This window comes from Choloepus didactylus, chromosome 1 (genome assembly GCF_015220235.1).
Source record: "Choloepus didactylus isolate mChoDid1 chromosome 1, mChoDid1.pri, whole genome shotgun sequence".
NCBI lineage: Eukaryota > Metazoa > Chordata > Mammalia > Pilosa > Megalonychidae > Choloepus > Choloepus didactylus.
In genome coordinates this window covers 244166692-244182381 of record NC_051307.1, presented here as the reverse complement: position 1 = coordinate 244182381, position 15690 = coordinate 244166692, and the positions used below count along the sequence as shown (strand labels likewise).

At 50.2% G+C, this 15690-nt stretch overlaps 1 protein-coding gene across 3 annotated transcripts in view; it reads left to right on the top strand.

The window, feature by feature from the left end:
- The window catches only part of SLC6A6 (solute carrier family 6 member 6), an 83728-nt gene that overhangs the window by 60864 nt on the left and 7174 nt on the right, over positions 1 to 15690 (top strand). For all 3 annotated transcript variants that reach the window (XM_037802613.1, XM_037802620.1, XM_037802616.1), the window contains 7 exons: positions 722 to 825; positions 963 to 1087; positions 4695 to 4807; positions 8867 to 9004; positions 11992 to 12094; positions 12642 to 12742; positions 15164 to 15334. In XM_037802613.1, the coding sequence (XP_037658541.1) occupies positions 722 to 825; positions 963 to 1087; positions 4695 to 4807; positions 8867 to 9004; positions 11992 to 12094; positions 12642 to 12742; positions 15164 to 15334 (855 nt within the window). The remainder of the gene's footprint in view (positions 1 to 721; positions 826 to 962; positions 1088 to 4694; positions 4808 to 8866; positions 9005 to 11991; positions 12095 to 12641; positions 12743 to 15163; positions 15335 to 15690) is intronic.

Below are 15690 nucleotides of genomic sequence, written 5' to 3'. Positions count from 1 at the left end.
CCCTGGGAGATTGTATCGGCCCCTTGGAGGACCTCTTGTCCCCAGGATCCTCGGCCTTTGGGTTGCCTCCCAAGAGCCTGTGTTTGTTCAGGCCCCCACCGTCCTCCCTTCCTGGGTAAGAGAAGGTGGGTACTCTAGCATCAGAGGACATCTGGGAAGGCAGCTTTCCTGGCCATCAGCAAGCTGTTGGGGGGAGGGCCCTGAGAACCGTTTTGCCTGTGTAACCCCCCAGGGAATCCCTCCCTGTTCCAACTCAGGGTCCCCAGACAGTAATAGTAGCATCCCTGACTTACGGGCTCACCATGTGTCTGGCACTAGGCTAAATCCTCTTTGAACCCAAAAAGTCGTTCTCAGGTTAGGGCAGTGGAGCCCGTTTTACAGATGTGAACACTGAGGCTCAGGGAGTGATATTTACATGCCCAGGATCATCCAGATCCATCTGCTTCAAAAGCCCGGCTTCTTGATCCTAACGCCAGGTGACGGGGGTGGGGGTGGGGGGTTCCTTTGACTTCTGGGGTTCCTCGCCGCTCAGTATGGATGTTGACAAGCATGCCATCCGCCGGCTGTTTTCTCTTCGGTCCCAGAGTAGGGTTGCCAAGCGGTGCCTTGCAAGGTCCGGTCCTCAGACCGAGAACCTGTGCCGCCTCCTCCAGGAAGCCAGCCCTGATGTCCCCTTCTCTGTCCCCTCGCCAACCCCCCACCCCACCCCTCGCCCTCACAGGTGTGGATCGATGCCGGGACCCAAATTTTCTTCTCCTATGCCATCTGCCTGGGAGCCATGACCTCACTGGGGAGCTACAACAAGTACAAGTACAACTCGTACAGGCAAGTGCCGTGCCCGTGGGCCGAGTGCACCGTAGGGATGATGATGATGTTTAAAGAGAAAAAAAAAAAAAAGAAGTAGGGAGTGTGGCTTCCTTGTGTTGTGAATTAACTTGCTCCCTGACATATGTGTAACTTAGGGACTGTATGCTGCTGGGATGCCTGAACAGTGGTACCAGTTTTGTGTCTGGCTTCGCAATTTTTTCCGTCCTGGGCTTCATGGCACAAGAGCAAGGGGTGGACATTGCTGATGTGGCTGAGTCAGGTATGGTGGTTATCGGTGGCAGTGGTGGTGGGCGCTGCCACCTAGTGTGTGAGCCGAGTACTGCAGGCATGAAGTCAGACCCCCCCACCCCCCACCCTGGGGGGCTTTGGGGGAGGACGAGCCTGGTTTTCAAAATGGACTCCCCCCCACTTTGCACCATGACGTCCCCCAAACATCAGAGGTTTACAAAACAAAATTTGAAACATGTTCACAGCCATTTGGCATAAGGGGTGGCAGAAACAGGGGGTTGGTTAAAGTGGGGAGCTATTTAGCTACCTTATTGGGGTCTTGTTCTCCACCCGCTCCCCACCCCCATTTCCTCGCAAGCTCCTGGTTTCAGCAACGGAAACCATTTTCCTAACTCAGGTCCAGACAGCATCTCATCACCACCTTCTCAGCCTTGGTTTCTGTATTCTGCAAACCCATTCATTCATTCCATTGATATTTATTTATTGAGTCTGTTCTCTGAGACACAGATGAGGTGACATCTTCTCACCCAGCTCCTGGAGGAGGTGATATCTGATTTTGACATATGTCACTATCACTCCAGGACACCTGGGCCTAGAGAATCACAGAAGCTTAGAGACGTACATTCTGCACCATATGGTATCTTAGGGACCTGGGACCCAGAGCTCCAGAGGGTGGTCGTGCATCTGTCTGTCTATCCGTCCATTGCCTGGAAGGTTTTATTACATTGCCGTTCCCCATCCCTGGTTTCTTGCAACTTCTCTGGGGTAACTTGCAGGCAGGCAGGGGACATGAAGAGACCACCAGGCTCAGCCCCTGCCTTCATCCTTTTCCTTGTGTGTGAAATAAGAGGGGGTGCTCGTCCCAGTTCCCCAGTCACAGGATTCACCCTAGCGGAAGGCTCCTGGGCATTGGGTGTCCAGACGTCTATTTCTCAAGTGAAGGAGCCCATGGCTTGAGAGCAGGTGCCTCGCTGGGGCTGGTCACCGTCAGAGCTGGCATCTTCCAGTGCCCCATCCGCCTGTTTCTCCCAGCCACCACACAATGGACAGGCCGTTCAGACATGAGGGTGGACTGACTCTTTCCATGCCGCTCTGGACACGTATGACGCCTGGCCTTTCTCGTGTGAGGCTCTTCTGAGCTCTCAGGGTCCCCAGGGGTCCAGCTGAGCCCTGCTGTCCTCTTCACATGGCACAGACACCCTCCCTTATGCCCCCATCCTCAAACCCTGAAGCTACAGTCCACCCCTCCACCCCTCTGCTGCCCCTGGTTCCAAATCAGACCTTTGGACATACCGTTTTCCTTCCGTGGGAGCCCCAAAAGGCAGGGTGGAAATGGAGGACACAGAAAGTGACTCCAGAAATAATCCGCTCCCCATCTAATTTGGCAGTTAGAGCGACGAGGGAGAGAGCCCGGGACAAGTTTGTACCACCTTCGAAGATGGTTTTCTTTCCATCGAGGGCTGGCAAACCAATTCCGATTGATGGGGAGCTCGCCAGGGGCATGGCGTGAATTTGGTGGCATGGAAGATAGACATATAAGCTATGTACAATGCCTAGTTGTATCAGACAATAAAAAATATAGAGATGCATACTATTTCTTGGTGGACAACTAGGTATTTTTCTATCTGTCTCTATTGTCAACCCACGTTGTTTCTGTCCTCCCGTCCACTTCCAAGACCTTGTCATCTCTTTCCCACGGGGAGGTTGCATAGCTGACAAATCAAGGGTGATTATTTCTCTAATAAGCTTTTAACAAGCACCATATTGAGCGAAGTGCATTTGAATGAGATCGTTATTTAGCTGAATGGAGCGCAAACGAAACGTAGCGTGGCGTGGTCTCTTGCTCACAGAGAGGTATCCAGAAGTTCTCGGAGCGGCTGCGTTATTTCACATGGACTTCTCTCTCTATAGTTCGCCGTGTGCTTTTAGAGAAAGATGGTCAGACCCTCTCCCAGAGGCTGGCTTGAGAAAGGCAAAAACCGAACATACAGAAGCGAGTGACTTGGGGAATCTTCACAGCGTCCCAGCGGGTGGGGGGGCTGGGCGTGTTGGGGGGGAACCCCATTTTACATCTGTCTCACAGTCAGCTGGACTCGATCACGCATGCAGTAATGTTTTTACCAGTTAGTGCTGGAGTGCTGCTTTGGCAAGGCGGGGTCCCAGCCCAGGGGGAGACTCGACAGCTGTTAATTTCAACTGTGGCTTTTGATTCCCAAGTTCATGTCCCAGAACCCTTGGGTGGTGGGTGGCGGGTGCGTGTTTTTCTTAACCCAGCTCTCTTTCCTTATACTTGTCCTTTCAGGCAGTTTTGAGGGTGTCTATGAGCATCCCTTCCGCTGCTTCTCATGGATTTTTGCAGCATCACTAGAACCAACCACTCTGTCACCCCTCAGAGAGGTGAACTTCTATATAATGTGGTTGCTGGCTCCAATGGATTTCAGAGTTTATGTTTATTTTTTTGTTCTTTTCATAAACAGTTAATTTGGTTTCTGATGTTTGCTTTAAAAAATCGTCCCCATGTCCTGCTTCTCAGGTCTCGATGCTTTTCTTTTTCTTTTTTCTTTTTTTTTTTTTATTTTTCTTTAATTTTTTTCAGCACAGGCCCTTTAGTCTTACTTACTTTTATTTATTTTTATTTTTTATTTTACTTATTTATTTATTTTTTTGCTCCTAACTGCTTCCTGGACCCACTGGTCTCAGTTGCAACTGAATCTCAGGCCATTTAGATGGCTGGGAGCCAGGAGGAGTTATTTCTCTCTGTCTCTGGAATTTTCCCTGATGGAGCTCCTGTCTCCCAAACCCTGCCTGGAGGTTCTGTCAAAGTGCCCTCTTTTGAAACCAAAAGCCCTTTTCTAGAGAAATGGCATCTGCCTCTGAGAAGCATTTGTGGTAACCTACCCCTCCCTTTACAGACGGGGAAACTGAGGCCTGAGAGGGTATGTGGTGATACCATGAGGACATGGTGGACAGAGGCCCCATTTCTAAGCCCTGGCATGACCTGGGATTTATCACTGCCCCACACTTTCCCTTTGGGCCCTGGTCAGGCCCAGCCTAGCCTGGTGGGAGGATGCTGGGGAAATACTTTTGCCCTCCAGGGCATGCGTCTGGGTTCTTTTTGCTTTCTCCCCAATGTTTTAGCGATGAGCTCAACTCAACAAATAGAAACCTCTTCTTTGCAAAGGAGGACTTCAATGGTCAGATAACCACAATTTTTTCCCTTGCTTCCTTCCAGCAAATGTTGAGTTGGCTGCCTTGGTTTGGGGGGGGGAGGTCTGGAGGGATCTTGTTTTCTAAAGCAGCAGACTGAGTTCCCGTCTGCAGTCCCGGTGCCTGCCCCACCCCGTCCCCACCCACGAGCCAGTGTCCTTGAGGATGCTGAGTTGTGGGAGGGCTATTTGTGCTGCGTGGGAGACAGATGCTAAAACGGGGGCCCTGCCCGAGCCCCAGTGTGTCCCACCCATCAGGGAGACAGGCCTTGTCTCTTTCCCCAGGCAGAATTCCGAGCTGGCTCCTCCCGGCGCCTGGGATTTGGGAGGACCCACCTCAGAGCTGCGCGTCTTTGTGTGGGCTCAGGGGGGCTGGTGACTTGGGTGCTAATGTGTCTTCTCTGCCCCCTCCCCATTTTCTCTTTCCTCTAGGTCCTGGCTTGGCCTTTATCGCCTACCCAAAAGCTGTGACGATGATGCCGTTGCCGACGTTTTGGTCCATTCTCTTTTTTATTATGCTTCTCTTGCTGGGATTGGATAGCCAGGTACGTCCGAGTCTGAGAGTTGGCCCTAGGGTGGTGGGATTTCCCTTGGGAAAGTGGTTCTGAAAATGCCTTCTTATGGCATGATCACGCCCCTTCCTACCCCCATACCAGCCTCAGCTCGGAACCCAGGAGCAGCCAAGGGCTGGGGGCAGCAGTTATACCTTTACTACCCCTGCAAGGGGAAACTGAGGACCTGGGAGTATAGTTAAAATGAAGGCACTGATGGAAAGTGGAAAAACAAGACCAACAGAGTCCAGGCAGGGGCTCAGGGCCCCACGTGGTGATTTAGGGCATCAGATGTTTCCTGCGTGCTGTCACTGATAACAGTGACCTAAATGCACCAGCAGTGTTTTGTGCTCATGGAGCAAGTGAGGAGGTAAACTTTGTCCCTCCAGGGAAGCACTTCATCCTCCAGTGCTCAGTAATCGGTCTGTCGCTGGGTTCCCTGGCTGTCCTGGCTTCTGCCGTTCCCCAGGAGGACTCCTATCTGTGCCAAGGTCATTCTCTGAGCTTCTAAACCCCCACCTCCCATCCCTCCAGGCCTCTGACCGCCATTGGAAGGGGATAGGCCACCAGGTTTTGCTGGGGATTGCCAGTGAGAGGCTGTGTCTGGCTTTGCAGTGAGATAGCCCAAAGCTCCACCACCCTGCTGTGTGGCTTTGGGCAAGTTTCCTAACCTCTGGCCTCAGTTTCCTGATCTGACAAATGGGTGCGATTATACCTTCCTTGTGAGTCCCACGATGTGACTTGTGGCCAGCTGGTGCCCAGGGGACAACTGACAGCAGCAGCTGTCGCGTTTCCCTGGAAATGTGGGCATGTTCAGAGCAGAGACTTGGCTCCAGGAGCAGATAAAGATGGGGTGCAGGGGCTTCCATCTGAGCTTGGACAGAGCGAGGGGGATGCTGCTTACCGTGATCTCGAAGCAAGTCTTTGGTCAATGGAGACCCAAGTGAGTGGTCTGAGCTGCAGCTTCAGACTGTCCTCTCCTACAGGAAACATTCTGTAAAGACACTGCCCAGGGCCGGGTAGGAGGGAAACCTTCCAAGGTCAGGCAGAGGAGAGCGATTCCGGAAAGAGGAGGCGGACAGCTAGCAAGGTCAAGAGCAGAGGAAAGGGTTTGGCCAAAAGGGGACTGGTATTAAATAGAGAAGACGGAATGAAAACACTTAGGAGACGGAAAACAAAATATTTCTGCAATTGTTGATCGCTTTGGGCTGGGTAGACAAGCAAGAGGACTTCATTACTCATTTCTCGTTAATGACTTTGGCCTTTGGAGGCCCGGAGCAGATGGGCTTTTGTAACTTCTTCAAGAGCCCTAAGTGAAGGAACGAAAACAAAGACCGGAGGTTAAAGAGCTGATAAGGGATGACATCTCCACAGGCCTAAAATAAGCCGCTTAGGCTTTTGAAACTGCTTCCTGAGCCGAGGTGTTTGTTCATTAGAGTTTTCTCCTAAGGAGAAGGGTGGGGCCTGCCCGGGGACACCAACCTCTTTGCTAGATTCCATGTGGGCCAATGTGCTTAGAGACACTCAAGTTAGTGCTCAAGGCTCAGAGAGGTCCCACGAACTGGCTTGATATCACCAGGTCCAGGATGCAGGTGGGATTTGAACTTGAGTCACCAGGCTCCCAGGCCCAAAGCACAGGGAGCCAGACATAACGGAGAGATTGGGGGTCGGACAATACAGGTTGGAGTCCCCATTTTGCATCGATTTGCTATGTGAGCTTGGGGAAAAATGGGAAAAGGGGTTTGCAAATGGTGGACAAGGCCCTACACATCTGATTAAGGAATGGAACCAGAACTTGGCTCTGGGTTTGCCTGTTTCCAGAACCTGTCCTCTGCACTGCTAGCTTGCCTCCATCAACCTCACCTTGGAGTTGCCCAGAATCGCCCCACATCCGCTGTGCAGGTCCACAGCCAACCTCAGGCAGAGGCCTCTCTCTGACATTGCAGTGTCCCACTAAGTGAGACCCTTGTTCATTAGAGAAACTGCTTTCCCAGGGTTCCTAGCTCGGGTGAGCAGCATTTGGGGCAGTGGGCCCTCCCTTTAGCTTAGGAGCCATCGTGCTTCTGTGCATTTCTTGACAGACAGGGTAAAGAGGTTATCCACGTGTTTCTATGTGAGCTGCCCAAGGCAGGGTCACGGGCTGTGACCAAACATAGCGAGGAAAAGAGAGCTGGGACCTGCCACCCACCCCAGGAGCTCGCTCCATGTTGTCCCCAATATAGGATCTTGATAGACACCCTTGCCTTTGAACTGAGCCCTTTGCATACAAAGTACTGCGATTGCCAAGTTGCTCTTGTAATTCCAATTCTTAACATCCCTGCTGAGTAAAGTTCCTCCCATTTTACAGAGGAGGAAACTGAGGCTCACAGGAGTCAGGGCCATTTAGCTATTAAGTGAAGGAGCTCAAATCTACACCCAGGGCTAAGGACTCTGGTGGAGCAGGATTGCGGGTTTGGGGGCAAGGGTGTCTTGAGTTCTCCGTGGAAGCACAGGGAGTGTGGGAAGGAGGGGTATTTGTGTTAGTTTTCAGCCTGGTTGAATAGTGACACCGAAAAAAACTTTCTTGTTAACTCCTTTTGAAGCTAAACCTGAGCTTGTGGGCTGCAAGTTTGCTATAATTCAGCTGTCATTTAGATTCCAAACCTCTTTTTCTTTTTTTTTGACATCAGTTGGAGGTGAAAAAAAAAAATTGGCCCCTTCTGTTCGGACCCCTTTTGAGATCTAGGTCATGTCACCTTCCCTACAGGAAAATGTCATTTTCCAGCCGCTGTCAGCATCTGAAAGTGATTTTCTCCTTTTTTGTATCTCTTTCCTTGATCCTCCTGTAATGCATCCCACAGGACTAGGGGGTTTGATTTGTCTTGTAGAAATGGTGGGAAAGCATCCTTTACAAAAGCAAACCTTTCCCAGGTGAAACGACAGATGGATCCAGGTTTTAAGCTTTTCACCTTTTAAAGGAATCAAATAACCCTGAAGGACAGGGTGGTTGGTTGGCTGGCTGGGCGATTTGGCAGTAACCATCCACATTTCAAATGCTTCTGCCTGCCTTTTAACCCTGCAGTTTCACTTCTGACTGTACTACAGATACAAATGCATGTGCACCTAAAGATGTATGTAGAGGGAAAGTTGTGGCCCTCTTTGGTAGCAGCAAAAGATTGGAAACCATCTAAATGTCCAGCAGTTGGGGATGGGTTAAATCAGCGATGACGTGTATCAGAGGATGGAGTTCTTTGCAGCCATTTGAAAAATGTGGCAGCTCCCTATGTAATGATATGGATCAAACAGCTTCCAAGATAAATTGTTAGGTGAGAAGATAGAAAGATTTAGAGTCCTCAAATTCTAGAACAGACCTATGGAGCTTCTTTACCTCTGGGAGCCTGGGGATGGGTTTCTGGAGCCCGTGAGACCCCGGAATCATGGGCACCATTTGGCTTTACTCACGCATGCAAAATTCTCTCCCCAGCTCCCCTCGTCATCCCCAAAGGCTTAAAAAACCACTGCACGAATCTGACCCAAGCTGCCCCCTTATCACGGATGGGGAAACTGAGGCCCAGGCTTGCCTGGGCCACCTGGCAAGTTATTGCCAAGGTCCTCCCACTCCTCACGTATTTGTGTAGCAGCTGCCAGCACCCAGCCCTGGGCCTGGCTCTCAAGGCCCAGACACGAGTGTGGCACTGTCCTTGCCTTCCCAGGGGACCCCACCTACGGAGGGAGGTAGCCGTGTAAACACACATATGCCCTCCAGCGTGTCAGGGTGGTGCGTCAGCATCGGCTTTGGAGAAGTGATAATTCTTGAGCTGAGTCTTGAGTGATGAGGGAAAGGCATTCTGGTGGCGGGAATAGCCCTAAACGGCGACTCAGAGGTGCGGACCGTTTGGCGAGCTGTGAGCGTATCACCAAGTGCTCATGTATGGGCAGCTCCAGACACAGATCTCTCCTCTCCTCCTCACTGCATCAGGGGTTGCCTGGCTCTCCTCTCTGAGCAGAGGTGGGTTGGTGACATCTGATGCTCAGTTGTTCTCTGTTTCTGTCTCCCGCCTTCCCCCTTCTCAGTTTGTTGAAGTCGAAGGACAGATCACAGCCTTGGTTGATCTTTACCCATCCTTCCTAAGGAAGGGTTTCCGTCGGGAAATCTTCATCGCCTTCGTATGTATCGTCAGCTACCTGCTGGGGTTGATGATGGTTACAGAGGTAAGTGGCACTCTCACCGGGTGTGAGGGACCTCCCGCTGCAGGGGCGCATTGTTCGGGGCTCAGTGCACCATATTGGCTCAGGCAGGTGCCCACTGCCTGCCCTGTCCCACCACTGGCAGAGGCAGGAGCTGGGGGAGAGAGGCCCACGGTGGGGGCGATCTCCCAGCCCCACCCAAATTCAGGGGTCCTGCCCTGCTCAGGGGCCTCAGGCCCAAACTGGGGACAGCAGGAGTCATCTCTGGACCCAGCAGTTGACCCATAGGTGGTTGTATTCAGTCCTGCAGACGACTCTGCTCTTTTTTCCTGTCGCCGTGGCCACAGGGTGGACAGCAGCCAGCTGCCCTCTGTCTCTCCTTGGCACTGGGAGACTCAGGGATGGGCAGCTCCTGCTGAAATGAAATCCATTTCAGCCACCGCTTTCTTCACCCCACCATTGCATGCACCAGTCCTTCTCCGGCCTGGAAAGGCAGGTGGAGATGTTGATGAGAGCAAATCGCAGGTGAATACTACAGGCAGTTCTGCATTATAGTTGCCCCAGCTGCAGGTCACTTGCCACAGAGATGAGCCTGGTGCTATGACGAGAAATGCACATTATTTGGCATGGGGGGTGGGCAAGGCCCACCAGAAGCACCAGTTTGAAATGGGGAGAAGAGTAGCAAAGAGAGGAAGGGAGCAGAAGTGTTCACGGAGAGCAGTGGATTGGCGTGCGTAGAAAGAGGTGATTATTGTACAGTAATGCAAGCCTTAGAATCCAGCCTAGGACATGTTCTCTCCTGCATCCCCTTTCCCACCTCCTTATACTCTCCACGAAAGAGTTGCATTTAACAACTGCCCGTACACCTCTTAATCATTACTTTCCTTACCAGAAGTAAAAAGAAAATTTTTTTCTGGAAGTGTCTTTAGGAAGACTTCCCTAAAAGGCAGATCACATGCACTAAGCCATCTATGTCTGCCACCAATGATTTTAAGCACCTACTTTTTTTTTCAATTCATTTTATTGAGATATATTCACATACCATGCAGTCATACAAAACAAATTGTACATTCAGTTGTTCACGGTACCATTACATAGTTGTGCATTTATCCCCAAAATCAATCCCTGACACCTTCACACACAAAAATAACAGGAATGATTATTAAAGTTAAGCACCTACTTTTAAAGTAGACATCTGCAAATCCATCATTTTTTTTTTGGTTTGGGAGAACATGTATTGCTTTGTTTCTCTGGGTGTGTGTGTTTTTTTTTTTTTAAATGCAATTTTATTGAGATATAATCATATAACATACAATAATTCAAAGTGTGCAATCAGTTGTTCACAATACTGTTATATAGTTGTGCTTTCATCACCACAATCAAACTTTGAACATCTTCATTACACCAAAAAATACAATAAAAATTAAAATAAAAAAGAACATCCAAAACATCCCATTCCCTTTCCCTCATTGTTCATTTACTTTTTAAAATACAGTTTAATTGAGATATATTCACACACCCTACAGTCATCCACAATGTGCAATCATTTATTCATAGCACCATCATACAGTTGTGCGTTCATCACCAGAATCAATTTTTGAACTGTTTCCTTACTCCAAAATAAAAATAAAAGCAAAAAAGAACACCTAAATCTTTCCATCCCCTCCATCCCATCCTGTTCTTCATCTAATTTTTGTCCTCATTTTTCTACTCATCTGTCCATACACTGGATAAAGGAAGTGTGAGCCACAAGGTTTTCACAATCACACAGTCACATCATGTAAGCTACATACTTACGCAATCATCTTCAAGAATCAAGGCTACTGGGTTGCAATGTGACAGCTTCAGATATTTCCCTCTAGCCATTCCAACACTCTAAAGAATAAGAAGTGGTATCTCAATAGCATATTAGAATACCCTCCAGAGTGACCTCTCGACTCCATTTGAAATTTCTCAGCTGCTGGAACCTTATTTTATTTCATCTCTCTTCCCCCTTTTGGTCAAGAAGATCCTCTCCATCCCACAGTGCTGGGTCCAGGCTCATCCGCAGGAGTCATTTCCCATGTTGTCAGGGAGATTTATACCCCTGGGAGTCATGTCCCACCTAAAGGGAAGGGCAGTGATTTCACCTGCCGAGTTGGCTTAGCTAGAGAGAGAGGGCCACATCTGAGCAACAAAGATGCTCTCTGGAGGGGACTTCTAGGCACAATCATAAGTGGGCTTAGCCTCTCCCTTGCAGCAACTAGCCCCACAGGGGAAAGCCCCCAGATTGAGGGCTCAGCCCACTAAATTGGCAGTCTTCAGTGTTTGCGGGGAAAATCAGCAATAGCCCAGATGGGGAAGTCCAGCATTTCTACATTGCTCCCCAGTTCCTCAGGGAGCCCTGCAAATACACTTTTACTCTCTGCCCATATCTCTCTGGGATGTGTCAGGATTTCACCTCAGCTTGTACAAACTCACCAAATCCCACTTCCCTTTCACCATTCCCTGCACCTATAGTGTTTGAACAAACTGACCGTACAAGTTAGATTATCTAGTGTGCTACAGAAAATATAGATCCTGCACCAAATCAACATCTCCTCCCTTGGTCTCACAGAAAAGTTGTAGTTGTAAAACCTAGTCAGTATCGTCCTTTACCCTTGGGCCTGATTTGCCTTAATCCTAACCAGATTCTCTTCGTTCATATCTCTAATTAAAGCCTGACTTCTTTTTCAGCTCTTTCAACAGTTGCCATATGGGGTAACACTGACATGCCTAGCTGCCAAGTTCTAGCTCTGAGTCTCATGTGTTACACAGATAACTCTGGGTGTGTTTTTAATTAAATTGTTCAAATAGGAAGTTGAGCATCTTTTTACACATTTATCTTTAAACTACCTATCTGTAGCCTTTGCCCATTTTTCTCTTGGGTTCTTTTTTCTTTTTGATACACCAGTGCTCTTTATATATGAAGGGAATCAGATACCAAATAACAAATCAGCCTTCTCTGTGTGTTTTGTTTTTTTTCTTCCCAGGGTGGCATGTATATTTTTCAACTCTTTGACTACTATGCAGCTAGCGGTGTATGCCTTTTGTGGGTTGCATTCTTTGAATGTATTACTATTGCCTGGGTATATGGTGAGTACGGATTTTTGCATATCATTCCTCAAGTCTCTCCTTTGGGCCTCTCCACTTAGCAGCTTTGGAAGCAGAGAATTCCAGTGGGGACCCACTCTTGAGTTGAACTCAGAGGCCCTCCCTGCTCTGAACTCTGTCCCTTCCTTGCACAAATAATTTCACTGTAGCCACACTGCTGATTTTCCCACTGCTGAAAGTGCAAGGGGTGGCTGTATTTTCTGACACGTGCAGAACTTGACTGTGCATGGGGTCTGTGATTAAACTACTGGCATCCAAGAATGGCCCATTTCAACTTCCTTGAGATCTTGGCTTGGCCACCCCAGGATGTGGGGTCTGCCCAGTTGTTGCCAAAGAAATATAGGATACCCAGTGGCATTTGAATTTCAGGTCATTGCAGGTAAATGTCTGCCATATTGGGTTCTATGTGGAGTAGAAGCACAGGGGATTTGATCAGGCCCCAGACACCCCCTCATGGTTCTTGACAGCCCCAGGGCTGACGCCAGCATGGGGCACCACGTCACTGTGTGTCCACCTCTGTCCCTCACAGGCAGCGATAACTTCTATGATGGTATTGAGGATATGATTGGCTATCGACCTGGGCCCTGGATGAAGTACAGCTGGGCTGTGATCACTCCAGTTCTCTGCGTTGTAAGTTCTATCCACTCCCAGCTAGGGATCGTCGTCTTCTCCCTGGTTCTCGACATTGTCACCTGCTAAATCATCTTTCATTCAGTATCTGCTTCAGTGCTGGTACCACTTTGCCTGGGAGACGTGGGGAAGGCTGTTCCCTGAGGTTACTTGAGTTGGGTTTTGAAGGATGAGTAGGAGCTTGTCAGGAAAACAGAAAGGGCATTCCTGGCAGAGGAACCAGTCTGGGCAAAGGCAAGGGATTCTGAAAAGAGGAAGTATGCCTGGGGTGTGTTGAGAAACTCAGGGGAATCCGAGATTGAGCACATAGCCTTTTCCCCCAACCCTGCCAGAGCTCACGAGCTCAGTTTGGGCCACTGGGTAAGTTGAGGCACCTTTGGGACGTCTAATGGAAAGTCACAGATGTCGGAAGTATAATGGTGAGTAGGTTGTGACTTAGAGCAAGATCCAGCAGAGGAAGCTTTGGACCCACCCAGGACCCAAGGACATTGACAGGCCACTGTCCTGTTCCTACCAAGGTGATCTCATCCCGCCATCTTGGAAGGCAGCCTTGGAGTGGGCCCAGATACCCTCCTTCCAGGTTCAACGCAGAGGCTTTGGGGAATGGAAATTCCTCTGCAGCCCAAATCGCTTACCTGTTAGTGTTTGAACCCAGTCATGAGCTCTGGAGCTTGTTGCAGGGGAAAGTAAAATCTGCTCTGCCACTTTCGGCTCCCACCGAGGGGAGAGCAAATGGCAGAAATGGTCCTTGCATTTGGGAGCTGGGTTCCTTGTATAAATGATCCCTCTCCTCGGTGACCTCTGCTCCCAGGCCAGGACAAGTCAACATTGCCACACACTCACTGTGTGACCTCAAGCACATCACTCCCCCTCTCTGGGCCTCGGTTTCCCCATTTTTAGAACAAGGAGACACTTCAGTGGAACTTGAGATCAGTTGATAACTTTAGGTTGTTTGTTATGGTTCTTAAATATGACTGCAACCTTTTCGTCTGAGGGGCATGTTTTCCCCAGAATGTTTTCCCCATGAAAATAAGTAACCATAGCAGCCAGGGACCACACCAATTTGATGATTTTGTTGCTGGAGATGCATTTAGTTGGGTTCAAGCTCATATTCTCCTCCTCGCTTAATGTTTGTTCGTGGGCAGCGCCTCTCACCTCTTGGACCCTCAGTTTCCTCTTCTTCCCCTCCCCAGGGAGTTGGGTAGATTAGAGATAGGCCACATTCCACAATGGTGGGATGAGATTACTCTGGTAGGAAGAAGAACATGGCATATCCCTGCCCGGGAATCCTGGCTTGGGGGGAACCCCAGAGATACGTCTACTGGCACTCTCTCCGTCTAAGCTGCAGCCCCACCTGTAAGGACAGAAACGGTGAGAGGGCCAGGTATACAGTAGGTGCCCAATAAAAGATATCTGGAGCCTCATGCTCTCCCTTCCCCTCCTCATCGATTCTGCTTTAAGTAGATATGCCTTCTCATCCATCTGTGGTTGTTCATGACGATCCTTGTGGATCAGTCCAAACCAATCCTGGGTGATAGGCTCTAGTTCCTGACCGGAAGCAAAAGTCTTGCAGCCTCCCAGCCAGCCTCGCCACTTTGCTCACAGGGCATCGTGGCTGGGACACCGGTCTTTGAGGATCAGAACTAAACACCCCCACACCACCCTGCCCTGGGTCCCCAAGCTTCCCCGGTGCTTATAGCTCAGGGATGGAGAGGGGTGGGCTGCAGTGGGCAAGGGGGAAGAAAGACTTGGGTTCATGCAACGGCAAGCACCAGGTGTTAAAGAAATAGAGAGGAACAAGGCAGATGCTTCCCCGCTGTCGGGGACTCATGGTGTGGTGGGGGAGCTGGATGCTGCAGAAGGGATCACAACCACCCACAATTCTAGGAAGGAAAAGTATGGGCACCAGACTGAGGGGGGCCTGGGCAAGTAAGGTTTCCGAGAGGCAGGGCCACTAGAGCTAAATTCAGATGAGGCAGCATTGGACAGGTGACGATGAGGGAAAAAGACATCCAGGCAGGAGGATCAGCCTGTGCTAGGGCCCTGAGGCAAGTGGCAGGGGAGCTGGCAGAAATTCGGGGTGGCTGGAGTGTAGACCTGGAGGAGGGGGTGATAGATAGATGAGAGGGTGAGATGGATAGGGGCCTAGTTCCTGGCAGACATGGCTGGCTAGGATGAGCAGCTTGGGCCATATCCTGAAGGCACTAGGGAGCCATGGAAGAGTCTTGAGCAGGGAAGCAGCCTGGTCAGATTTACACTGGGGGGAGATCCTTATGGTGACGGAGTGGAGACAGATTCAAGCTACCTCCCAAAAGCAGGGGCCGTCTCCCCAGGTCGAGGCCTGCCCTGGCCTCAGCAGCCCCTACCCCTACCCCCACCCCCATGCCCAGGACCCCCCTGACTGCTCCCATCTCTCTGCAGGGATGTTTTATCTTCTCTCTTGTCAAGTACGTACCCCTGACCTACAACAAAGCCTATGTGTACCCCAACTGGGCCATCGGGCTGGGCTGGAGCCTGGCTCTGTCCTCCATGGTGTGTATCCCCTTGGTGATCTTGATCCGCCTCTGCCAGTCGAAAGGACCTCTCCTTGTGGTGAGTGTGTGGGTCGGGAGGCCAGAGGCCAGGTGGCTGGCAGTGTGCTGTGTGACCTGGGGCAATTCACTTGCCTTCTCTGAGTCCTAGACTCCTCATCTAGTCAATGGAGTAGTTGAGTTTGTGGGCAGGAGAGTGTATTGTGGGAAACCAGGAATACAAATGCAATTCACCCAGGAGAAGGCTTCACTATGACTCACAGCAGGTCTTTGAACAGGAGGAGGAATTTACCAAATACAGAGTGTGAGCAGGAGGGTTTTCCTGGTGTAGGGCAAGTTGCATTTATAAGCAAAGACGTATAACAGTGCTTGGGGAGCAGTCACAAGTTCCAGGGGTTGGGGGTGGGCGATGAGCCT